The 27,077-nt window shown below is 42.7% G+C and overlaps 2 protein-coding genes and 1 long non-coding RNA gene across 19 annotated transcripts in view; 1 reads left to right on the top strand and 2 right to left on the bottom strand.

Moving 5' to 3' along the window:
• The window catches only part of KMT2E (lysine methyltransferase 2E (inactive)), a 59,917-nt gene extending 57,599 nt beyond the window's left edge, over window positions 1-2,318 (top strand). For all 11 annotated transcript variants that reach the window (XM_079993529.1, XM_079993520.1, XM_079993527.1 and 8 more), the window contains one exon: window positions 78-2,318. In XM_079993529.1, the coding sequence (XP_079849655.1) occupies window positions 78-1,583 (1,506 nt within the window). In that variant the 3' untranslated portion in view covers window positions 1,584-2,318. The remainder of the gene's footprint in view (window positions 1-77) is intronic.
• A 4,410-nt stretch (window positions 2,319-6,728) lies between these two features.
• Window positions 6,729-27,077, bottom strand: part of SRPK2 (SRSF protein kinase 2) — a 97,278-nt gene continuing 76,929 nt past the window's right edge. For 4 of the 7 annotated variants that reach the window (XM_079993635.1, XM_079993634.1, XM_079993638.1 and 1 more), the window contains exons 12-17: window positions 19,786-19,886; window positions 19,580-19,687; window positions 14,593-14,662; window positions 13,846-13,938; window positions 13,361-13,453; window positions 6,729-8,316 (exon numbers count right to left, since the gene is read on the bottom strand). In XM_079993635.1, coding sequence (XP_079849761.1) covers window positions 8,132-8,316; window positions 13,361-13,453; window positions 13,846-13,938; window positions 14,593-14,662; window positions 19,580-19,687; window positions 19,786-19,886 — 650 coding nt within the window. In that variant the 3' untranslated portion in view covers window positions 6,729-8,131. The remainder of the gene's footprint in view (window positions 8,317-13,360; window positions 13,454-13,845; window positions 13,939-14,592; window positions 14,663-19,579; window positions 19,688-19,785; window positions 19,887-27,077) is intronic. The other 3 variants (XM_079993639.1, XM_079993636.1, XM_079993637.1) reach the window with 2 other exon arrangements.
• Window positions 21,159-27,077, bottom strand: LOC307225692. The gene is made up of 2 exons (XR_013843133.1): window positions 25,498-27,077; window positions 21,159-25,078 (listed from the first exon to the last, which is right to left on the bottom strand). It is a non-coding gene; the product is annotated as an uncharacterized lncRNA (long non-coding RNA).

The raw sequence follows: 27,077 nt of genomic DNA, 5'->3' as shown, positions 1-27,077 counted from the left end.
CCATAGCTCTGAAGATATGGATATGGATATGCTTTAAACTGAAGTTACATGTTTGTTTTCCTTTTTCCTTCATGTAGACTTCTTCACCAAGTCCTGTAGCTCCTGTCCAATCACTTGGGAAAACACCCACAAAACAGGATGCCCAGTGGGAGACTCCAGCAGATGCTCCAGAGGCAGAGAACACAACTCACCCCAAACCTGACCAGCCACAGAAACCGCTGGCAAATAACGCCGAAGCACTTTCAAAAAACCACCAGTCCCAGCCCCATTCGCGCAGCGCAGCGGATCAGCTCTCGCAAAAGCTGCCTTCTGCACCATTGAAGCTACACTGTCCCCCTTCGCCCCAGGTAGAGAACCCTCCCAAACCCTCTACGCCCCACACACCTGTTCAACACGGCTACCTTTCACCAAAGCCCCCTTCACAACAATTAGGATCGCCATGCAGACCTCATCATCCTCAGTCACCTCAAGTGGGAACGCCTCAAAGAGACACTCACAGAAGTTTCTATGCGGCGACACAAAGCCTCCAGCCTAGCACCCAGCAGCAACCCAGCGCAACGCTGTTTTCCCAAACCTCTTCCGTCTCTTACAGCCAGTTTCACCAACAAAATTTGAACGCGAGCGCCCCGCCTCCTCCCCCGCCTCCGCCCCCTTCCTCTACTTACTATCAAAACCAGCAAGCCCCCTCAGGAAACTTTCAAAATTACAGTCAGTTAAAAAGTAGCATACCCCCCCAACAAACTGTCTTTCCCTCTGGACCAAACCAAGCACTTGCCGGCACAACATGCCAGCAGCCAGTTTCAGGGCACCATGTAACCAGTGGGCATTTTTTGCCATCTCAGAACCCCAGTATTCACCACCAGACTCCAGCTGTCGGGGCTCCACCGCCGCCCCCACCGCCGCCCCCTGCTCCGGGACCCCATCTTGTGCAGCAGCAAAGTTCTCATCAGCAGCATCCCATGGCCCACGTGGTGGGCCCCGTGCACGCGGTCGCCGTGGCTCCGGGGTCACACATCCATTCTCAAGCTGCCGGTCACCATCTGCCGCCGCCTCCGCCACCGCCTGGTCCCCTTCCTCACCACCATCCGACTCACCCCACCACAGGTCACCAAGGTTTGCAAGCACAACACCAGCACGTAGTCAATTCGGCTCCGCCGCCTCCTCCGCCGCCGCCACCTGCCACCGTTTTAGGCTCTGGGCATCACACGGCATCGGCGCAAGGATTGCACCATGCATCTCACCAGGGGCCCCCACTCTTCCCCTCCAGCGCTCACTCAACAGTCACTTCCTACCCCTCCCAGCCTCATCACACACCTTTGGGACCTGGACCTCAGCATCAGCCTGCTGGGACTGGACCTCATTGCCCACTCCCAGGTCAGGGTCCTCACATCCAGTCTCAAGGACCAAGCAGTATTCCAACACAGACCGCTTCCGGGTTCTGTCCTCATCCTGGCTCTGTATCCCTTCCTCACGGTGTGCAAGGACCTCAGCAGGCATCTCCGGTGCCTGGGCAAATACCTATTCACAGAGCACAGGTGCCACCAACTTTTCAAAACAATTATCATGGGTCAGGGTGGCATTAAAAATGGACCCCTTGCTTCTAAACATTTTAAAAATGTTCTGTAAAAAACTGTATATTTCATATGTGCCTGTTGAAGGTACTTTTTAAAGCTTGTACATGATACTTTGTATAAAAGCAAACACCAGTGCGCGCACTCTCATTGTATTCTTTCCATTTTTGCTTTTAAAAATTCCTGAAACTGTGCCCTTGAGCCAGTATTAGGCATTTTTTATTTTGTATGTGAACATTCCAGCTGTTCGTTCTGGCAGTAGATTTGATGCTGCGTAACTTTAAATTTTATTGTTGCAGTTAAATTCATTTAGTGAATGTTTTCTATATTTACTTTTTATACATATGTAATTAAAGTACACAGCTAAGTGATGGCACTAACAGGTTTTCCATCTGTCAAACAGTTTTTGTGTGCATATAGATAGAAGATGCAATACAGATTTTTATAGTTTGGTGTGGACATGGCTCTTATTTCAACAGTTCTTTGCAGACATTGTAATTTAATGTATAGATTGTTTCTAATGTCTCTGACAAGTGCTGTAAATACTGTTTCTTTTGCGTGTAAAACTGCTTAATGCTTCTCATTTGATATAGTATTGTACATACAAGTCTTTTGCAAAAGCGTGTGATCTTTGTGGAAGTAGTACAGTATATGAACTTTAATTTTTTTTAATATACTGTCACATTGCAGCACTGGTTGGGCATTTTAATTCATGTTAATAAATCACAATTATGTCAGTTTTAATAATAGTTCCTGATAACTTGCTGTTTAAGAAAAATGATATTGAAACCATTGTGATAAGTAATATTCTGAGAAACACTAATCCAAGAAGAACCACAATTCCTATAGGAGAGAAGCTGCTCTCTCTATAACTGCCTAAAATCCTGGCCAAACACAAGTAATGCTCTTATGTTCAGGAACTGGTTAAGTTGCAAGAAGCAGAGAGTAGGAAAAAATGGACAGTTCTCCAAAAGGAGAGTAGAAAATGGAGCCCCACAAGGATTGGTACTGGAACCTGTGTTTTCTAACAATCTAGAGTTGGGAGTTGAGGTTTGCTGGTGTCATGAAATTGTTCAGGGTTTTAAAAAGATTGTGAAGAGCTCCAACAGACCTCCTCAACTCAAGTGAATAGGTGGTAAAATGGCAAGTGTTAATTCAATGTAAAAAATCGCAAAGCTAGGCATGTTGGGGCAAAAAAATATTAATTTCACATATACGCTGATGGGGTGTAAACCGGCAGTGATGGACCAGAAATGAGACCTTTGGGCCATAATAGAGAGCTCTATGCACAGTGGTGAATTTCATGCTAGGGATCATTGGGAAAGGAATCAAGAAATTAAATGCTGCTACCAAAGTGCCATTATACAAATCTATAGTGTGACCACGTTTGGAATACTGAGTACAGTTGTCACCTCATCTCAAAAAGGACATTGTAGAGTTGAACAGGGTTCAGAAAAGGGCAACTCAAACAATCAAGGAGGTGGAGCAACTCCCCTCCGAAGAAAGGCTGCAGCATTTGGGGCTTTTTAGTTGAGAAGAAAGACGAGGCAATGTGATAGAAGTTAATAAAATTAGACATGGCATGGAGAGACAAGCCCCCCCCCCAACACTAGAATTTGTGGAAATCCAAAGAAGCTGAACATGGAAAGAGTCACAACAGAAAAATAGTACTTCGTACAGCATATAAGTTGAGCTATGGAACTTGCTCCCATCGGAAGCAGCAAATGGCCATGAACTTAGATGGCTTTGAAAGAGGGTTAGACAAAATCGTGGGGAAGGCTATTGATGGCCTGCTCTGCTTCCACATTTGGAGGCAGCAGTGCTTCTGAATACCAGTTGCTGGAAACACTACTCTAGAAAGGGAAACTGCAGGTAGGGAATCCTTGCAGGTTTTGAACAGGTATCTGGCAAGCCACCATGAGAACATACTGGGCTAGATGGGCCATTGATCTGCTCCAGCAAGCTCTTGATGTTCTTAGGACCGGATAAAGTCTCATCCTGCCAGGGAAGCCATTTATCTAAGCCTCCTGACCATTCCTACAACATCTCTAAAAGCCCCATTACCATGCTACGCAAAGGGTCCATCAGCAGCTTGCAACGCTACCATATTAACAGTCAGGGTCATTGCATCTACTGCCATCTCACAGGGCAGTGTGGTGGAAGTGGGTTACTTATGGGAGCAATTGTGAAAATGTAAGTAGTATGGGCCCTTTACAAAATAGACTGCCGGCCATTGTTCTCTGTTCCATGTCTCATTGCTGTCAGTACTCTTACGGCAGGCATAAGCAAACTCGGCCCTCCAGATGTTTTGGGACTACAACTCCCATCATCCCTAGATAACAGGACCAGTGGCCAGGGATGATGGATGGGTGTTTTAGTCCCAAAACATATGGAGGGCTGTTTGCCTATGCCTGTCTTACAGTCTACTGCAGGTGCGAACCTTTAAGCCTCAAAGATACTGCTGAACTACACCACACATAATCCCAGGCAATGCATTGGCTGTGTTTGCCGGGGCTGATGAAAGTTGTAGTTCAATATCTGGAGGAACAAAGTTTAACCACATTTGCTCTACCGGAACAAGCACTAATAGAGATACACCATAGATAGTAATGGGCAAGCTAACAAATAATACACAGGTTTCATATACCTGCCACAGTCCAGAGATCCTGATGCTGATAAAATGTAGAACAGAAATGGCTCTCACCCATGATCATTTCTCAAATGCAGGATGAAGATTTCGTCCCCTCATCTGCTTCACCAACAGATGAACATGAAAAAGCGCTTCTGAATAAATGCAGGTTATGCAGGCAGTTGACTAAAGGCAAGATTTCTTCCTTTTACACAGCAGCCTATAGCGCCCCCAGGAGAGCAGACAGATGTTCATATGGAAAAAATACTGCTTGGGCCAAGATTTAGCAAGTGATAAGCCTTGCAGTTATAAGAATGATTGCAAATTAATAAGAAAAAATACTTTAATGAAGAAGCTGTATGCATTCCAGTTTTACGCTGTAAAATCTGAAGTTACAGTTAAGGTGGAACATCCTAATTTCAGAAGCTATGTTCAGTTTCACTTGTTTTATAATTCGGTGAAACGAGCTTGTGAGAGCAATAAGCTGATTGTAATTTTTGCCCTTTGCACGTATTTTAAAATAGCTTTGGAAAAAGTCTGAATAATTAATTCTAAGACCCTGCTTCCAGCATATTAAAATCTCTAAAAGATTTGAACAGATAAGAGGAAATAGGCAACATACAATGTGAGGCATGTGACACTAGCAGCCTTTAAGAAATAAAAATAAAATCTCAATTTAACCCAAGTTCTTTTCCAAAGACATTGGTAAAACACTGATCTATACATTCCTATATTGGGTACCTCCTATAATCCTCAGGAGAAGAGTTGAATCTAGTTGACTAAAGGCGTTTGCTATGCACAAGGTAATGTCACATGCCCCAGAAATTTAAACATTTTGCACATAAATATCAAAGGCAGTACAGCTGTAACTTAAGATGAAACAATATAAAACATCTGCTTTGAAAGGTAAGCAACTGTAAATTACTTCTAGGTGTTTTTTCGTCCACATAAGGATTCAATCCAGTATTAGCCCTGCTAACTCCATGCCCATCAGTTAGTTTTTGTACCACAGAACTGAGTTTTAGAGGCTGCATGGTATTTTTTTCACACTTTACAAAGTTGTCCTTTAAGTGAGACAGTGCCATGCACACACACATGCTGTAGGGCTAACATGTTAATGCTGGAAGACACTCTTGCAGCCTCCACCTCCTGGTTTGCAGAGCCCTTTAAAAGAAGAAGAAAAGCCGGGAGCAGGAAGTTTGTATAGAAAGGAGTGAAGAAGCAGCTGCGAACAGCTGGGAGTGGAAGACTACACAAAACATTTATAATGCTGCAGTATACATCAGTGGTAGCCAAACTCGGTCTTCCAGCTGTTTGGGGACTACAATTCCCATCATCCCTAACCACTGGTCCTGTTAGCTAGGGATGATGGGAGTTGTGGTCCCAAAACAGCTGGCGAGTGAAGTTTGGCCACCACTGGTATACATTATTCACACCTATCACAGCATTAGCTTTGCATCACGCTGGCTTTTAGAATGATAGTACTATTTGGTATGATCATTTTAGGGATTTGAGATTACAGATTTAGCAATGTATTGAATTGTTAACTTCCAATTCAAAAACTCAGTAGGGCAGACTTTGAAATTGATTGTGCAGTCTGGAGCTGATCCCAGTAATGGGCTTGAGGTGGGGCTTACGCTAAAATTCCTTCCAGCTGACTGCAACAATAGGAGAGAGGGCAGCTATAGGTTCAAAGTGTGTTTTGGAGTGTAGGGCTCTCACATATGAGATAACAAGGGAGAGGGGCTGTGGTGGGGATGTTTTAAGCTAAAAAATCAGATTCAGAGTCAGATTCCATGTCAAAGATTAATTATGCATCAATGCACATACTGGGAGAAGCAGAATGTATTATGCAAACTAATAATGAGGATATGGAAGAGACTGCAAGCTAAACAAGGAAGTTCAGTTGGTAGAGCACGAGACTCTTAATCTCAGGGTTGTGGGTTTGAACCCCACATTGGGCAAAAAGATTCCTGCATTGTAGGGGGTTGGACTAGATGCTGTTATTTCTGTCAACAGGTCTATAGAGTTAACTTCTCTGATTAGGATTTCTTCCACCTATTGAGAAGAATGTAGGGCTATCGATCCACTTTTAAATTTTGCAGATTTATGATATATGAAACGGTTAAATTAGACCATTTATTTGAACATCGGTGCACAGCCCTGCCTCTACTTGTCCTGTAACCTGAAATAATTTAAGAGACTTGCCACAAATGCTTTTTCCAAATGACCTCTGCAATTGAAAGTATCCCTTGGTTACTAGTGACGCATATACAGCCGCTGCATTAAACAAGGCCAGCCTTGTGGACCACTGCTCTTTGGTTTTGGCACATGTGATTTGGGCAGCGATTTTGCAGTACATGCCGTTATCATTTTAGGCTGCTCTTTTCTTCAAAACGAAGCATTTGAAAAGGCAATGGGGAAAATCTTATGCAGCAGCTGGCACCGGAGGACATTTCCAGGGAATAGATGACTCTAGGGAACCATTTGAATTCACGGCTATCAAAACATTCCAGGGAGCAGCACAGTTCTGGAAAAACAACCACTTTAATAAGACAACTGCAAGCACCTCAAACAATTGGTTATTGTTACAACACGGGGGTATTGTCTCACAATCTAGTTATTGCAAAGGCATGTAAATAAATTTAAAATGGACAAAGTCAAGAAAAAGTGGCACCATAATCAAAGTGTAAAACCAGAAATAAATTTACATTCATTCCACTGACTTCTAAAAGAGGCTAAAATACACCTCCATATTTTACATTCTAAAATCTGTATTGCCTATGAGTTCTCTTTTGGAATCTACTTAGCTTTTTTGTATGAAAACACTTAAAATTTTGTGTGCAACTTACAAAGGAATATTACTTCCTCAATATGTCAATTCATGGGGGGAAATAAGCTAGTGCAATTTGTTTTAGAAACATGTAAAGCTATGTATGGAAGGTGCATGGTCTTTCACCGTAATGTAGATTTTGCATTTATTCTGTCCCTTTTCCTCAAGCGGAGCACCTTTTTTCATCCAATGTTAATAATTCTGCGCGAAAAATGCTGTACATGTGCTCTTCAAATTCTTAAGCCTAGCACAAAAACCATCCTTATGAAAAAAACAGTGCCAAGTTTCCATGCCCTTACCTCACAACTGTAAAGCAAATGACACTTCTTCTAAAAAGCACTTAGATATATTTTGTCCATTTGTCCTTTGAATTGAAAGTTTTAGCCTTCCTTCAAGATGCCTCCTGGAGAATGGAATCTTGCAAATTAGAGCCACTTCCTTTCCAGGTAAAATGTGGTCACCTCTATAGAAAGGAAAGTTTTTGAAACTCCTGAAGCAGTTTGAAATCCACTACATGCAATTTGTACACTACAAGTCACTCTCGATTTAATAGCTTTACTCTGAAAATTGTGTCCCCATCCCATTTTTAATGGAAATAAACATTTACAAGGTGCATTTACATACACTATTTTACAAGAACAATGTCCCTTTGCCCAAAGAACTGTATGTTTTTTTTCTCAATTCTGACTTGATAATGTCTCACACTTGTAAATTATATAATACTCAGCTAAAATATTTTCCATAAATAGTTACAAAACCTGCCAAAACACATGAAGGGAGAATAAAGGATGTTCTGTTGAAAAAGTTGATGTCTGAATGCCACACAACACAAGAAACAATGCTTAAAGACACATTAGTAAGTGTTTTTTTTCTGCAGAGAGTCTGTAAAACTACTAGCTGAAGACAAAAAGACTACCCTCCTCCCAGGAGCACAGTGCACAAAAAGCAAAATGTCAAACAGTACCTCAAAGCAAAATAAAGATCTGGGTTGAAGCCAGCTCATTTATGATCCTGTTAAGTGAATTTATAACAGTCACCATTTAAGTCTGATGTTAGGGGGGAGCGGGTGCTGGCCCAGCATGGTGTCTGGAGATTTTACTACGAATTCAGCCAAGGGTGCCTAAGGCATTCGCCAGCTGAGGCTCTCTTCTCCGGAACCATTTCTAGCATAGGAACCAGAAAATCTGTAAACTCCGCGGCATCTTCCTGAGGCCAGCCGTACTTCTCCACAAGAACATCGAAGAGGCTCCAAGGTTTCAGTTTGGTAATGTGTCGAAGTTCTCCTGTATTTTTATTTTTTTAAAGAAAGAGGGGAGGGGAGGGAAAGGAAGAAGAATAATTAGATCTGCTGATACTAGTCTCGATTCTCAGGGAGCACATCCAGGAAGATTTAGCCTGGCCATGGAAATGTTATTCAGTAGGCAGCAACAATAAAGACGCTTTCGTACATATGTTCATTCTTTTGGGGCGTTGGGACCATCCTATATACAATTAATCAAGTTAGGTAACGTTTGATCAAAAACACGTATTTCATACATACACACCTTTGAACGGATTTTTTTTACCCAAACCTGTGAACATGCGAGGACATTCTTTTTCTTCTGTTGAGGACTGCATTTCCTCAAGGCCATTTTGTGAAATCTGCATTGTGGCAGGAACAAAGCCAGTAATGGGTCGGCTACGATCCATGAGTGTGTGGGACCAGCCCTCTTCTGTCTCTCCCACTCTTCCTGCCTGCCAAGTGGGCTGCTGGGGAAAGGACAGATCGCTCTTGGCAGAAGACTCATCTTATTGAGTGTGTGGCTTATGGGGGTGGGACTAAATGACCCTCCAACTCTACAATTCTATTATTCCAGGCTTCCTCAACCTCGGCCCTCCAGATGTTTTGAGACTACAATCCCCATCATCCCTGACTGCTGGTCCTGCTAGCTAGGGATCATGGGAGTTGTAGGCCAAAAACATCTGGAGGGCCGAGGTTGAGGAAGCCTGTATTATTCTATTGTTTGCAGAGAACTTTTGAAATTAGGCCTAGGGTCAGAAATTGCCTGCCCCAGGTGTAAGCTATAGACTTCAAAAAGATCAGGCACTGGAGAACATCAGCTGATTGACAGGCACCTATGGTTTGGGGAAATGGCCTCGTGGGCCGAAATGGACACCCTGGCAGGCCAAAGGGGATCCTGCAGTAGGTACAGTGTTGCCTCGCAAGACGAAATTAATCCGTTCCGTGAGGCTCTTCGTCTAGCGGTTTTTTCGTCTTGCGAAGCAAGCCCATTGACGGCTTAGCGGATTAGCGGTTTAGCGGCTTTTAGCGGATCAGGTGATAAGCGGCTTAGCAGCTTAGGAAAGGGGGGGGAAGGGGGGAAACCCGCAGGAACTCGCAAGACATTTTCGTCTTGTGAAGCAAGCCCATAGGGAAATTCGTCTTGTGAAGCGCCTCCAAAACGGAAAACCCTTTCGTCTAGCGGGTTTTCCGTCTTGCGAGGCGTTCGTCTTGCGGGGCACCACTGTAACATCATAAGTCATTAGCAAGTTGAAGGAATAGCTGCGCTGCAGCGTGTGTGTGTGTTGTAACTTTGCTTTCAAAAACAAAGAAACCAACTAGGGAATGTGTGCCCTGTAGCAGTGGAGAGGAGGAGCATAAAGCATAAAAATCTGAAAGCAAAAAGATGCACAAAATGGAAGGGTCTTTGGGTCAGAGCTGGGGGAGCGTTGCTGAATTTGCAACTTTTCAGAAATGGCAGGTGGAGGTGTTCTTGTGCAGCAAAGTGCTAAGGCGCCGAGCTTCTAAAGAATTAATTACAACAAAAACTTCTGAGAAGTTACTTGTCTCTAATAATGTCACAGGCACTGACAAAATTCCCCTGGAACTCTCATTCTACCGAGTAGAATACGCAACAGCTGGATGGAAAGGGAATCTGATCTACCAAACACAAAATATTGCTCTCTGAATAGTAAGGAAGCAATGTCTTGAAAGACAAGGAAACAAGTAACAACAGCACATGTATTGTCAGTCAATAACTTGGTAAGGTCCTGCATATTTTTTCCAGTTTATGTATGCAGGATTCTGTTTAATCAACAATCAAAGATATCAACAATATCAAACTAATTTGAAATGTTTTGTTTCGGATTAAAATTATTTCCGCAGACACAGAGCCTGTCTTAGAGTTGACCTCTCCCCGCCACACATACACCCCACTCCGGGTATATATAAGCTGATAGACTAATCACATTCGTCTGTACTGCATAGCAAACTTGTCTTATGCCATCATCCTCAGAATTCTTTAGCAAAACTTTTTCCTCAGTTTGTAGTCAACCTATCAAGGTGTGAAGTAGAAAACTTGATCAAGGAAGGGAAAGGGGATGAATCTGAAGAAAGGGACTGGAAGTGGCTGCTGCAAACTGGTTCAAGTCAGCCCTGGGTACCAATGCTCACTACTGTGTGCTTTTAACTAAAGCAGCTGAAGAAGCGAAGAACTAGATTGTTTCGGATTGGTGGTGGGGTAGAGGCTGAATCACTAATATAAACAGCAGAGGACTGCAGTGGAAGACCCAAGGAGACAACAGGATGCGGTCGGGGTTAGAGCATTTGAATGAGTAAGTGCCTGGCCTTCAAAATAGGTTTATTATTATTATTATTATTATTATTATTATTATTATTATTATTATTAATACCCTGTCCACCTGGCTGCATCTCAGGACTCCATTACAGGGAGGATTCAGCACTGGTGTGAAACCTTAACAAAGGACGGGACATGGTTAAAGGGAGCCAAGCATCATTCCTTAGGCGGCAGGGGCAAATCAAGGCCCTTGAAAAGACAGTATTGTATTGTTGCTCATCTCTTCTTTGACAACAGGTTAAGGAAGTGTAATGAACAGGATAACCTTTGGGTATACATCCCTCCAGGTATAATTATGCAAGGGAATTCGGCATTCTTGGCAATGTGTCATTGTATATAGCATGTTTCAATTACGCAATAAGATATAGAAAAGCATTTCAAGAAATTTAGTTTGCTGAAAAGATAAAAGCCACAAGGGGGCAACATACAACCAGGTTTCTGCCTTCAACTTATTTCAAGCAAAATACATCTCTTTCATTCTTTTACTTTTCTCTGGAGAAAATGAAGGTCCCATTTACCTATGTAACAACGAATACCCTTGGTTGTGGTTCACCTGTTTTTCCACCCTCTTTCTTGGTTCAAATTTGTCTCAGCTACCCATGAAACTCATGAAATGCTTGGTTCAAAGCGGAAACAGCTCTGTTCATAAAACGGATTCGTTTGTTTCAGCAGAGCTTATTCTTGAGGTACGGTATGCCCAGACGGACATTTGAATTTTGATCTCTATGTATGGCGCATGACCTTGCGCAGGCTTCACAACCTCTCCTCTCAACCACCCCTCTCATCCGCCATGTCACTGCAGAATGCAGTGTAACTGAGAGAGAGGAAACACACTGTTGAAGACAGGAAAGGGGGGGGGGTGCTCATCAAAAGCGTTAGCCCAGCACAGTGGCTAAGTGATAAAACTTCAAATGAGGAAGCCCCAAACTAAAAACCTTGCCATGAACTCGATAGATCTCATTTCCCCCCACATCAACAATATTGAGATAATCATCCTGATTTGCTTTGCAAGAAGAATGTTTTAAGGATTACAACAATATAATCTGCTTCAACACACTTAACAGAGTGTGGCACTGCGGTCTAAACCACTGAGCCTCTTGGGCTTGCTGATCAGCAGGTCGGAGGTTCAAATCTGCATGACGGGCTGAGCTCCCGTTGCTCTGTCCCAGCTTCTGCCAACCTAGGAGTTAGAAAGCACACCAGTGCAAGTAGATAAATAGGTACCACTGCGGCAGGAAGGTAAACGGGAGTTTCCGTGCGCTCTGGCACCCAAAATGGTGTCCCATTGCACCAGAAGCGGTTTAGTCCTGCTGGCCACATGACCCAGAAAGCTGTCTGTGGACAAAGGCCGGCTCCCTAGGCCTGAAGCAAGGCGAGTGCCCTACCCCATAGTCACCTTTGACTGGACTTAACCATCCTTTACTTGTTTTACCTTATCTGATAGTGCTGATCCCGGTTTGAAGACAGAACTACATCTAGGCTTCCCCTTGCCCCTTATGTTCTCAGAATCAAATGAGGCACTGCCTGCTTGCCTAACTGAGCACCCGTTTGAATGTTTACCACATGAATTCTTACACCTCTAGTTTTCACTATCCAACAACCACCTTCCACACAGCTGAATTCTAGAGCAAAGCAATATGTGCAAAGCACATCTATGCTCTTTATCAATTATATAATGTACAAGTTCCCAGTGGATTGTGCCAAAGATTGCCTTTTACTGTTCAAAGAACAGAAAGAAATATAAGAAGCACTACAGTTTGATAATAAAAATATTATTTCCCTGAAATTATTCATTCTTCACATGTCCTATGTAACCTGATTTTATGTAGGACACCTACACAACGCAGATGTGGAGGACCTGAGAACAGATAATTCAGCTCAGGGTTACACAGGGCCATGCATTGGTATCCTTCAAAGGCCTATGAATTTCTGTATTAGTATTTTGTCACAGGGCAAACAACTATGATTTTACTTTAAATCTGAGTTGAACAGTTTTTGAGAATAGGCTTTTAAAGTATTTTTACTTCCCTCTCCCAGTCAATCAATCAGAGAGTGGAGTCCTGGCTAGTTGTATTTAATTGCCAAATTCCTAGGCTGAACTTTTGACTCTCCTCTGCAAAACTTCCTCCACTCACTTTTGTACCTCCTGTGCATCAGAACCTCTAAAACCAAAAGCATCCAAATGACAACATAAAATGCAATAGATGTCAAAATACTTGTTGTTCTTGTGGAAAAGCAACAGCGCTTTGAGCACGGACTTCTCAAATGGTTATATCATTTCTAGATACAGTATTTTCAGGACATGAGCAGAATGTATATCTTTTGTGGTTAGAGCTTGAACAATTTTATTTTTTTTTTTGACTTGCTACAGCTATTCAAATATTGAAGGTAAGAAGGCACAGGGCATCTTAAATATGTTTTCTTTTTGTTTCAGTGATGCTAGGAAACTAAATTCTTTCCTTTATTGATTTCAGATAGAATAAATGGAATACTAAGCAGATATATAAGCCCAATATTTTGGATATTCAACACACCTGATAAAATAAATAAATCTGAATTCCCTGCTCCTCTTAAAAATGGAGAACATTTACACATCTTCTTTAACATGATGTTTAAAAGCAGCCAGACTCTTCATTACCCATTAAAAAGTGTTCAGTGTCTTCTTTGAAAAGAGCAACAGTTTAAATTAGGGTTGCAGAAATACTGTTACCTTTTTTGGTGAAAAACTCCTTGGAATATTTCCCCAACATAGCGTATTTTCGAGGGATTTTCCCCAGCAGTTCAATGATCAATGCTATGTGATCTGCATTGGAGAACATTTCCAGCAAAACAGAAACATACAACAGTTTAATCAGTACATTGCATGCACACACCAACACTGGCCCGGTACAGACAGAAACAGATAAGTCCTTGCTGAAAGAAAGCAGAAATGCTATTCGGTGTGAGGGTGAAAGCTATTCACTTGTAAGACAATTTAGAGAGAAAAAATCGTTTTGCCGAAAGAAATAAATTACAAGGTGACTGCAGTGTTTGTTTTTCGCAAAGTGAAACAAACAATCTGTCAATGCTGCTGCTTTTTTCCAGCATTTGTTTTGCAAATAGAAATTGTTTGCAGTGTCATCACAGGCTACAATGAGCAACTGCCAGTCCACTTCTGTCTGCATCACGGCACCTTTCAAAAAGAAGAGGTACTACCTCTGCGATTGAAGAATTCCCGAGAATATTTTCCAGAAAGAGCAAAGTGCCTTGGGATATTGCCTAGCAGCTCTATGATGTGTGCTATGTGGTCTATGAAGGAGAGAAGAAAGGGCACAGGAACGGGAAGGGCAAGGGGAAGGATGGGGTAAAAAGAGGAGGAAAGAAACTGGAATTAGTTAAAAATTCCAAAAAAAGTTCCAAACACCACAATGTTTGCAGAAAACCCATGCGGAGGTTTCACGACCAGCAAAAGACTGGCATCGCTCGCAGCACTTTGAAAAGAAAACCAAGTTAACTGATGCCAGTGTTGTTACTGCTGCAAAGGACGTTACAAGCAAACAAGCGTGGAAAATGGACAGGTACACAGATGGAAGCCGGAGTTAATTGTAGCTGCTGCCTTGCTTTTCATTTAGTAATCAGCTTTCACAAACAGATACGCGCCAGTTTTGTTTCCAAAATACTGCAATCGTGTTTCAAAGTCCCACACTCAGATGCAGATCTTACAAGAGTTTAATCCTTTCTTCCAAGGCTTAGGGAAAGGGGCTGTGTCTGCTGCAGGGAGACTGCCCACCTACTGCTACTGGCGGGACTTTAAACTAAAGAGAAAAAATGTGGTGTTTATATTCCGAAATGAGAACATTTCTGTCAGTAGACTACTTGAGCAAATAAACGAAGGCCTCTTCACGTTCTTCTGAGTCTATAAAGAGGCGCAGGGAAATACATAGACGTTAAAAAGATACATACCCTCGTCTCTGGAATAGTCTTCACCAGAATGCGGTTCAAACAGATAATCGCCAGTCGCGAGCTCAAATGCCTACGATAAAACAAGATATTGATGGGAGATCCAGGTGAGACAACCTCAGACTTATTTCTACAGGTGATAATGATTTTACATGCACAGAACAGGGAGAGGGGGAATTCCCTTTGAAAAGCAAGTATCTTGCTATATTGTAATCTCCTTCTGGGAGTCTCCCTTGCATTAGCATGGAAATATGGACACAACAGCCACTCTGTACTTTTAAGTGATGCAAAGCTCTCCCTAAGACACACACACACACACACACACACACACACACACATATGCCCATTGTCTCTGCATAGCAAAAGAACAAACAACAGAGTCTGCAAAACACTTTGCCCGCTAAGACTATATTTACACAACACACTTAACTGCGTAATACTCACTGGGGCAAGGCAGTTTAAGCATATAACACCAATCCTGGCCTGGCTGCCAATCAGTTTCTGGCCACAATTCAAAGTCCTGGTTTTGACTTACAAAGCCTTAAATGGCTCAGGACCACAATAACTCAAGGACACCTCTCTATGTGAACCGTCCTGGACTCTGCGATCATCATCTGAGGCCCTTATTCATGTGCCCCCTCAAAATGTTTGGAGGGTGGCAACACAAGAATGGCCATTTCTGTGGTGGCTCCCTGTTTGTGGAATGCTGTCTCCAAGAAGGCTTGCCTGGCTCCTTTGTTACATATCTTTAGATACCAGACAAAAACCATTCTCTTCTCCCAGGCCTTTTGCTAAGTAAACAATCTGCGTCCTTTTAAACTGTGTTGGGGGGGTATTATTTTGTTAGTTGCTACGCTATGTTATGTATTTTTGTGTTTTATACTGTAAACCTCCCTGTGATCCTTGGATTGTGATCCTGGCTTATAAAAGCTAGCCGGGAAGGACTGGGCGATGGGCTTCGTGGGGTGGTGAATGCTTCCCTCCGTGAGGGAGCCTTCCCAGACCCGCTGAAAGAGGCAGTTATTAAACCGCTTCTTAAAAAACCATCTTTAGATGCGGCCACAATGGCCAACTATCGCCCAGTCTCAAATCTTCCATTCTTGGGCAAGGTGATAGAGCGAGCGGTTGCCGAACAACTCCAGGCACACCTGGAAGAAGCGGACCATTTGGATCCCTTCCAGTCGGGATTCAGGCCTCATCATGGGACTGAAACTGCCTTGGTCGCACTGGTTGATGATCTCCGGCGGGCTAGGGACAAAGGTGAGAGCTGTTTCCTAGTTCTGCTGGATCTCTCAGCGGCGTTTGATACCATCGACCATAACATCCTTCTGGACCGTCTTGAGGGGCTGGGAGCTGGGGGCACTGTCATACAGTGGTTCCGCTCCTTCCTCCTGGGCCGTGTTCAGAAAGTGGTGGTGGGGGATGAGTGTTCAGACCCCTGGGCTCTCATTTGTGGGGTGCCTCAGGGTTCTGTCCTCTCCCCCATGCTTTTCAACATCTACATGCAGCCGCTGGGAGAGATCATCAGGAGGTTTGGGCTGGGTGTTCATCAGTATGCAGATGATACCCAGCTCTACCTCTCTTTTAAATCAGAACCAGTGAGGGCAGTGAAGGTCCTGTGTGAGTGTCTGGAGGCGGTTGGAGGATGGATGGCGGCTAACAGATTGAGGTTGAATCCTGACAAGACAGAAGTACTGTTTCTGGGGGACAGGAGGCGGGCAGGTGTGGAGGATTCCCTGGTCCTGAATGGGGTAACTGTGCCCCTGAAGGACCAGGTGCGCAGCCTGGGAGTCATTTTGGACTCACAGCTGTCCATGGAGGCACAGGTCAAATCTGTGTCCAGGGCAGCTGTTTACCAGCTCCATCTGGTACGTAGGCTGAGACCCTATCTGCCTGCGGACTGTCTCGCCAGAGTGGTGCATGCTCTGGTTATCTCCCGCTTGGACTACTGCAATGCACTCTACGTGGGGCTACCTTTGAAGGTGACTCAGAAACTACAACTAATCTAGAATGCGGCAGCTAGACTGGTGACTGGGAGCGGCCGCCGAGACCATATAACACCGGTCTTGAAAGACCTACATTGGCTCCCAGTATGTTTCCGAGCACAATTCAAAGTGTTGGTGCTGACCTTTAAAGCCCTAAACGGCCTCGGTCCAGTATACCTGAAGGAGCGTCTCCACCCCCATCATTCTGCCCGGACGCTGAGGTCCAGCGCCGAGGGCCTTCTGGCGGTTCCCTCATTGCGAGAAGCAAAGCTACAGGGAACCAGGCAGAGGGCCTTCTCGGTAGTGGCGCCCACCCTGTGGAACGCCCTTCCAGCAGATGTCAAAGCGATAAACAACTACCTGACATTCAGAAGACATCTTAAGGCAGCCCTGTTCAGGGAAGTTTTTAACGTGTGATTTTACTGTATTTTTGGTTTTTATGGAAGCCGCCCAGAGTGGCTGGGAAGGCCCAGCCAGATGGGCAGGATATAAATAATAAATTATTATTATTATTATTATTGGATTAAGGGTGGTACATAAATTAACAAATAATAGTAATAATATTAGTATCAAGGAACCAAACAAAAATTGCTATTTTGTGGAAGTTATGAGATTCCTCTGCCACAAACCCTTAGCCCCCTTAAAGTTGCTACAGTTTCTTGGGAGGAACTTATAATTCTATGAGTCTATGAGAGAAACAATCACACTTAAAACACCTTAAAAGAAAATAACAACAGCAGCTACAGCAACCATTTTCATTAGGTTAGAATTAAGAATTCCTTCTCTTCATTTATTAAAATACCAGAAACCTCCATAAGTCTCAGGGTCAAGGTTGTTTTCTATCTCACAACATCATCCTGAGCACAGCCATTGAGACACATGTGCTCTGTGCAGTTACTGTGAAGCAAGGGCTATGCAAAGTTTTGGGGACATAAAAACAAGATAGAGACGGGAATTCACTATTCAACAGCATTCTCCCTTTGTCTGGTCATCCCGTTGGCAGACTGGAATTGAACCACACAATTTAGTATCTTCTTTACTGGTGCATGCCTCAACTGTGTTTTGTTTGTAACTTAAAAATAAACAAATATACCCTACGCGGGTGGTTGTGTTAGCTTCTTTAAGTTACCTTTCAATTACCTGAAAAATTATTTATGAGCCAAGGCAGATGCACAAATGTAACAGCAAAAATAGCTATGTACGTTATCTTCTCTCTCAATGGCCAATGAATACATTAATGCACCAACGAGAGTCTGAGGGTGGAGCTGGGATCGTCACAATCGTTTGCCCTGGCTTCAGCCCAAGGAGTCTGAATAAAGATAGGCAATGGAATCACAGTTCTCACTCCCGTTCCCAGCAGTGGCACAGGCAAACTACTGGCAGATGTGGTGAATTCCTATACATCATGGATTTCCAGCTGGTGTAATGACATACCTCACAGGACTGCGCAGTCCTTTCCCCAGGGAATCACCTCTTTTCCCTTCTTTCATATGAGCAAAACACAACTTCATAAAATAACGGGGACTCAGTCAATGACAGTGTAGTTTCTGACACATTCAGCCCAGTTCTGCTTTTTTGTCGCAGCGGTTGCCATTATATTCCTCCCCCACAGGGTGGGGAGAGATCGATGGCCTCTGCTTTGACCACTAAGCAGACAGGGGCTCTCAGTAACATCCACAAGGCGCATACCACATGTACGGAGTAGAAACAGCAGAAGAGATACAAGTCTGCACATGTATCATGACAAACCAATCTTACGCGCATTCCCAGTTACCGAACAGGTTTTTGTAACCAGGGACCGTTCAGGTAAACCATGTTCCTTCTTAAGAGGGTGAGAAATGAACTAGGAGAGACTAAGCAATGCTTGCCACAAATCTCCATCTAGGCATTTTCAATGGCAACACAACCATTCACAAAAATCTAGTGTGCTATATGGTTAAATGGTCCGACAAGACTTTGCACAAAAATTGGCATCCATATCACAGCACAGGGCAGCACTGTGGTAAACAGAAGAGCTTGAGAGTCTGCGGACTGATATGCTGACTCTTCAGCTATTGTGAAGAACCCTGTCAAAAGAGAAGCTTTCAAGAGCATCAGGTCTCTTCACAGTGACGCAGCACACTTCAGAAGAGAGGGAGACTATAGCTTGATTCCACTCCGTGAGCAAAGGTTAGCCATTGTGTCTATACCTGCCCTACGTCCAACTCACAACACATCTTTTTGTTATGCAGCAGATGGTGGGCAGAAGAGTTTGTCCCTTTGCATTTCTCACTGCATATTTACATAGATTGTTGGATCCCATGCAAGGAGACAAAATAAATTCAACAGCCACTTGTGAATAAGAAACAAAATTTATGCAGGTAAGGCTTAACATAAATGGAAGGCCTTAAGTCTACTCCTAGATCTGTCCAGCCTGACTTAGCACAACTGTACTTATTTGCCTACCCGACATTACATTTGGGAAACACAGATATGGTAACAAATCCACTTACATAATTTTAGCTGCAACCCTACATTTGTTATAGGTGACCCTGAAATCACTGGAAACAGAACAATACATGAAATACAATTTATGAATCATTCTGAACCAAACAAATTGCAGTTTAATTTATACATTTAGCTTTGAAATTATAAGCTTACACTCCAATATAATGCTATTGCACTGCAAGCCAAGCCAATGTAATTATTTATACCTGTGGACTTGACGCTTTTCAGCATAAACCAAGCAAAAACGGAAGAGGGGTTTCAAATGTCATTTGTCATGTGGGCAGGGGAATCCGCTGCACAGCAGACATTTGAAATATTCAGCTGGGCACACCTTAAGTAGCTCTTTAGATCCAGGCCAATGCTTCAGAACGTAACCCGTCAGCAATTCACAATTATAATCACTTGAGCTATTACCATCGTGTCTTTTTCCATTTAACAACTTGGTCAGAAATCCTAATAATCTCGCTGTATTTTCAAATGAGTAGCATAGCAATGAGGCACTGCAATCTCGTTCTTACCATGCATGCCGTACTCCAGATATCAGCCGGTGTGCTGTAACCTGCTCCTATTAAAACCTCTATTGATCTGTACTGCCGTGTCTGGATATCTTCTGTGAAGTGTTTATGCTAAGAACGGAAAAGACAGCAGTGGTAAGGAAACATTAGCATGTAGGTGGTAGACCAAAGAGCAGAGTCTTAAGACACACAAAATAAGTTATACTTACCACCCAGCAAGCATTGCCCAGGTCAGCAATTTTAACTCTAATTTTATCTGCATTTCTTGGATCCAGCGGATTCACCAGTAAGTCAGCAGCACGGGTTTTTGCTATTACAAGCAAAGAAGTAGCAAGAGTTAGTATCAATGGCATGTAATTCAGTTTCCACCTTAATGTGATTCTACTGGGCCTCTTCAGGTACAGCAAAGAGTGGCAATTTATGCTATTAAGTGGAAAATAGCCATGAAGCTCTATCCCACTTGCCATCAATATCTTCAGCTAACTATGCCTGTACAAAGGAGAATTTCACTGTTTACATCCCATACTTACACAGGGTGTTAACTTGTTATACATTATAATATTAAAGACACTTTCAAAATGGCTAGTAATGTATATACAGTGATACCTCGGGTTAAGTACTTAATTCGTTCCGGAGGTCCATACTTAACCTGAAACTGTTCTTAACCTGAAGCACCACTTTAGCTAATGGGGCCTCCTGCTGCCGCCGCGCCACCAGAGCCCGATTTCTGTTCTTATTCTGAAGCAAAGTTCTTAACCTGAAGCACTATTTCTGGCTTAGTGGAGTGTGTAACCTGAAGCGTATGTAACCTGAAGCGTATGTAACCCGAGGTACCACTGTAATTTGGCAGAATGAAAACTTGCCTAGAATATCCTCTTCTGACAACACTTATATTGCTTATCATTTCACACTGTTCCACCCCCCTTACAAAGTAAACCAACACACAGCATTCAAGGGAAAATTTATTAAGCAAAAATCAGGTGTTAGTCACAGGTATAGCACACTAGTATCCTGAAAGTCTGCTGCAGCAGAGCACAGCGTATGAATTGATTTAGGGGCAAGCAATATCCTGTACAAGATACGACACGTTCATCTTGCTCTGCAACTTGTCAGCTTTAAATGATTACTGCAAGGACAAAAGTTAAGGCCCCCCCCCCCATGTTTCATATTTCTGAAGTATCCATGGAATGAAAAGACACCCTGAAGCAGAAAAAAACACTTTTTGCGACTCCTGATATTTTAGGAATCCAGAAGAGAGAAGGTAATACTGAATTGATAGGTGGCTCAGTGGTAGAGCATGTACCGTATTTTTTGCACCATAACACTCACTTTTTTCCTCCTAGAAAGTAAGAGGAAATGTCTTTGCGTGTTATGGAGGGAATGCCTACGGGTGGCGGGGGGGATCTGCTGCAGTCGTGAGCAGAGGATCCATGGTTCACCTTCCTTCCCTCCTCCGTGGCGCGCTTTGAAAAAGCAAAGCGGGAGAAGAGCCGCTGAGTGGGGAGGAGAGAGGGACAGAGAGCCTGCTTGCTTTAAAGGAGCAAAGCGGGAGAGGAGAGGAGTCCGGTTGGCTCCTTTAAAGCAAGCAGGCTCTCTGTCCCTCTCTCCTCCCCACTCGCTAAATAACAGCAAAGATTTTTCAAGCAGGCTCTCTGTCTCTCTCTCCTCCCCACTCCTCTTATAAAAGCCTTCTCCTCTTATACCCCTCTTCTGCATTATTAACAGCATCCTTCTCCACCCACCCCACACGTGTTCCTTGTCCCTTGAGTGCTTTTCCTTCCCTCCCCACTTAAAACATGGTTACAAAGCATGGATTCACACGGATCCTCAGGATTTTTGCACTGGGTCACCCCAAATTCACCATCAGATCACATAGCATGTCCATGGCTACAGCTTGCACCAAAAAAATCATGCACCCACTGTTGCCTGGGGCCGCAGTGGTGCAAAAACGTGGTTACAAAGCACGGATCCACATGGATCCTCAGGATTTTTGCATTGGGCTACCCCAAACTCACCATCAGATCACATGTCTGTGGCCACAGCATGAACCACAAAAATCATACATCCACTGTTTCGTTTAGAATTTTTTTTTCTTGTTTTCCTCCTCTAAAAAATATGTGCGTGTTATGGTCGGGTGCGTGTTATAGAGCGAAAAATACGGTAATTTGCATGCAAAAGGTCCCAGGTACAATCTCTGGCATCTCCAGGTAAGACTGGCAAAGACTTGTTATATCTGAAATGCTGGAAAGCTGTTGTCATTCAGTATAGTAGATATTAGTCTGGGTCACATGTAATGCTAAGTCACAGTTTGTTCAACAAACCAGCAGTTAATCACAAGTTGTCCCTTAGACAATCAAGCAAACTATGGCTTGCTTCTTCAAAGTTTGATTCATTTTCAAGCTGCTCTTGCCTCATGCATCTCTAGCTTGGTTAGCTTCTGGAAGAGGATGGCCAAACAAACCATGGGTAAGTAAAGTTCACACATATCACCAAGCCATAGTTCAAACAAACCAATGTTTGTAAGCCAACAGCAAACAATGGCTTCAGATCATAGTTTGTTGGCAGTAAGCAAACCATAGTTAAGATACTGAGCAGTTCGCATATAGAACCAAGCAACTGTTTAATAACTACATTGTGTGCATATTAAGGCAATATATAAAGAAGAATAGAGTGAGAAGGATTTCTTTGTTTTTCCTCTCTCTTTGCCATCTAAGTTTAGGTTAACCAACTGGTAACCCAAGAAATGCATGAGACCTCTGTCAGGCCCTTACCATGTAGGTGCTCCTCTCAGTAAAATTATTGAGCAACTGGGGCAAAACTCTTAAGGAGAAAGGACAGTAATGTAATAGCTTGGGGTGGAGCTTACAGAAAGAGAACTTTAGTTTCTGATCATCTTAGCTCTTAGCCAAGAAGAATCTGGTGATCCCTGGGGTGGTGATCCCTGGTCCCTGAACAAACCTTGAGTTTTAAATTTCTAAACTTACAATGTTGATCTGTCTTACCCTTGCTGAGCAACTACTTCTGAGTGGGATTATTCTATCACCTAACACTAGATCAACTGTTCCCTGATTATTCTAATTCTCAGAATTCATCAATCTGACGATATCTATTTTCAGAATCTGTTTGCTCACTGACAATTATTATCAGTGGCTGCAAAACCCGACTACATTCCACACCCACACATGTGTGTAATCATTATTCACAAACTTTCAGCTACTGTCAACGCCCACATACACCTTTCAAGCAAAGCTTGTTAAGACAAAATCCAAACAAGCTCTAAAACTTCCCCAGTTATCAGCTATTCATACAAAACTATTCATAATGCAGAACTGATCCTACCAGGCTGCCAGTCCTAAATCTGAATGCATTTACTACTATATAGAGGGGTGGGTGGGTTTCTGGACAATTGGGGGTGGGGTATGCTTTCTCGTTTATGTCCTTCTTCAATCCTGGCAAAGGAAGGGAGTTTTAAACTCCATGGTGCATCTCCCAGTCCCAATCTCCTGTTCTAGTATCTTGACCATAAGCAGTTTGAGCTGCCTTTATCAACCTCCAGTCCCCAGATTTCTGGAACTACAACTCCCATCATCCCTGACCACTGGCTATGCTGGCTAGGAATAATGGGAGTTGTAATCCAACAACATCTAGGGAACCAAGGTTGAGAAAGGCTGGGTTAGATGCTTCATAGAGCAAATTCCTTCTCTCCCCTCTCTTTTTTTCTTTTCCTCGCCTCATGAGATATCCTCTAAATTTGGTGAAATTACAAACATTCTGAAAATTGCCTAACAAATGCAAGCACAATCCTTTACCTCATTATCAACAATAGATAGTGTGCTTATCATAGTCTTAACTATCACCAGAGCTGTACCAAAATTTTGTGCACTGGTAGGGCCCTATTCTGGCCCAAGTGTTTACAGTAATTAAGAACACAAGTTTAATATCAAAAGGTATGAACTTGAATATTATTTGCCCGATTTTAAAAACAACAACAGTAAAAATAATCCAAAAAATTACCAGCGGATCAGTTTTACAGATGTGTCACAAAAATTGTATGAAAACTTCCTTCTCCCAAAATCCCTAATCTCCATATTACAAGTTGGGACAAGTGCTGTGGGTGAAAGAGTAGCTTTCAACAATCTATTCCATTGTTAATACTGAAAGTTAGAGATGCATTTGAAGCTAATTTGACCTTGCAGCCCAAAATCTCCCGTACAAAACATCTCTGAAGTAACAGCAAATAATAATCTACACTTCCAGTCCAACTCCAGTATCTAACCTGCCTGCAGAAACTTTGTGCTCCATTGAATTGCATGCAGCTGTACTGCAATTTAAAATACTTGAGCACTTTTAAAACCACATTTTTATATGTTATAGGACTCCAGTTAGAAAATGCACGGACTGGTCTCTATGCTGCTATCTCCTATGTTTGGGTTTTCCTACATTTTTCCATTGTTGTCTACAGGTGACTCTCACTTCCATACTAGGGTTGATAGAATGGGTTCTAAAGAACCCATCCCCATCTCTGTCTCCTGGCTGAGAATTCATGAGGATGACGACAGCACTCTAAGCCTGAGTCATTACATATTGCATTACTGGCTATCTCATCATTCTTTAAAGTGCTAGTCACTTGAATAAAAACAAGTTTCATGCTCAATACAAGATTCTGAGTTGCTTTCCTTTTACCATCAGGTTATACAAAGTCCAAACAAAGACCACATATTATGCACTTTTTGCAAATTTCAACCATTGTTTTTAAAAAACACCTTATTAATTCAGGATATCTGCTAAGCTCACATTAACAAACACATAAATATGAAGTTGCAGTACAAATGCACTTGATGATATGCCCTCTATTAGCACCGTGCTGATTTGAGGCAACAGTGGTTTACAAGGCTGGAGTTTATAATTCTTCAAGTGTTTTGAATGAATGAAATGAACGACTGTTGAAGACCGTGCCACCCTTTTCTTCCGGCTTCTTGTATTTCACCAAGTATCCGTAATCTCTTTTTCGGGGATGCCGATTATGAAAGCAGTGGTGCAACACTATGATCTGGGCTACCAGAGCAATTTCAATCCCACGAAGAGGCTCAGCTGTACAAGAATATGAAGACACAGAGTGACTAGTGTTCTCATTAGGGCTATCCATTCCTCACATCTCCAAAATTAAAGCTGCAAAGTGCTGGGAGGTACTTTGCCACAGACCTCTATCATCTGATCCAAGAAAGATTGGTGGAATGTAAACCAAGTCCCCAGGTCCTTAAACATTGAGATAAACTATGCTACTGCTTCATTCATTTTGGCTATCCATGTTCCAGGTCTCCTTCTACTTTTATTCTCTTCCTTTGTTTGACCAACGGTTCTCAACACTCCTCCTTGGGTTGCTAGTGAAACTTGTTTATTCCATGGTAGAGGACTTCTGTCAGTTCCTAGCTAGCTCACTGCAGTTCTCATGCCAGGCCAGGCTCCTCATTTTTTACATACAGCTAATATCCTTTGAACAACCTGTTGAACCATGTAGGAGGGAAAAGAAAATGGAAAACGGCATGTGTTAGATGTAATGAAGATAGTTACTGAGACATCTTTAAAGCATTATTCTTCCCCCACCATCCTTTTCCATCCCAATTATTTTTAAACAAAGCACAGCACACATTCAAGAGCGCTCCTACATGACTAACAAAGCTCAAAGGTAAATTCATCCCAGCTCTGGCTACAGAAAACAGCTCTATTGTCTCTTATTCAGAGTGGTACTCATTACGTTTATTCAAACTCAGGGGGGGGGGGTATTTAAAACTCCCCAAGCAATCGTTTTAGCAACATCTCCACTTCCCCAATGAAATCCCCTTCCCAGTCAAAGATCCTAGCCTTCAAAAAGTATAACACTACCAAAGAGGAACTGAAATTGTTGAAAAACAAGATCTTACCTAGATTTCCTGCTGGAGTGCAGATTTGAGTCAGTGCTTGGGATTAGGCTGGCTTGATTATCCAGGACTATGTTGCTCATTTATCTGTGTCAGGGTCAATTATAGGGACATTAGCAGACAAATGTACATCCTTGTCCCGAGTACTAGATAAATGTAGGGCTCAACAGAAGAGGTAGGCACACTGGCTGCCTTTTTAAATCACTGGAACAACTGTTTACGTTTCTTACAATGTTTTCACTACTTCGAATCCTTTTATTTTGTAATTGTAGACTGGAAGTGAGTATTTAAAAAGTGGGGACATTATCCATCCAGCATGAGGCATCAAGGTGCAGCTAAAGATACTCTTTGCTAGGAAGACTATAACGGTCAAGCACTGAGGTTGCAAATTAAGTATATGGACTTCCCTGTGTCCAGAACTCTTTTTCAAGCTTTGGGACTGGATTCGTGGCTCTGAATTCTCTGTAGGAGTGGAGGGACACAAAAAATTATTTCCTCCTATGCCCAAAAAAGCAACCACATAAGCACTTACATCCAGAATAGCGTGCAAATCACAAGGCAAGCCTTTTGGAAATTCCTGGAGTGTCTTGTTGTGCTGCTCAGCTTGATATTTCACTCAAAGATTCTTAGCCTTCTGCTGAGATTGTCTGGTAATCTGGCAAACATCCTGCTTCTCAGCATATCAGGTATTTTTTTGAATAGGACCTCTTTTTGGAAATCAAGGTTCATAGATAACTGTATGTCTCCAATTAGCACTAAGGGTTCCGACGTCCACATCTGACCACTTCTGTTGCCCAGCAATGCTCGCTTTACTGCCTCCAATTTTTAATTTTTTTTTTTAAATACTGTTTCTTTAGCATGGTTCCAATATCTAACACTGGCGAAACTTGTCAGGACATTAGGACAGAAATAAACAACAAGGAGAAAATAAACAGCCTAAAATGCATATCCTTGTCTTAAAATAGCTGTGAACCAGAATGAAAGATGGCATATTTTTCCAGTGGTAAAAGAGGGGACTCTCAAAACAACAAAACCTAGCCTTAGAAGAGCCTGCAAAGCAGCAAAATCAATTAACATCATGGGAGACCAGCACAAGCAAAGTTTATTGTCTGACATATTTTTCAAACACTAAGATGGGATCCAAACAAAGAGCTACTTTAGGCATGCCCAAGAGCTTGGAAAAGCCCAGTGAGATTTGTTTACTTTTTTATTATTTCCACAGCAGGCCCTCACATCATGTCACTGCTTCTCGATGCCCCCTCCATTATTTGCCACATGACTTGGTAGGTTGTTTAAGAAATACAAGCCCAAAAGGCAGCCCAGGTACATAGGAAACAAATGGTTTTGTGGCTCCCAGGCTTAACAAGCAGGGCTGTGCTAATAAGAGAGCAACTCACTTCTAAAAATGGCAAAAGAACAGTTATGTAATGCAAAGTTCAACAATATGCACACAGAAATATTTTTAAGACCACATGTTTTTTACTCTCTCCCTCTCAGTGAATAAATATCTGCCAAGTACAGCAACGCAAAAATTAAAAATGGGTACGCTTTAGATAAATCGTCACAAATTTCTGAAACCAAAA

The sequence above is a fragment of the Podarcis cretensis genome, assembly GCF_951804945.1.
Source record: "Podarcis cretensis genome assembly, chromosome: 10".
NCBI lineage: Eukaryota > Metazoa > Chordata > Lepidosauria > Squamata > Lacertidae > Podarcis > Podarcis cretensis.
The sequence above is the reverse complement of the archived record's forward strand: the minus strand, read 5'-3'. Positions and strand labels throughout refer to the sequence as shown.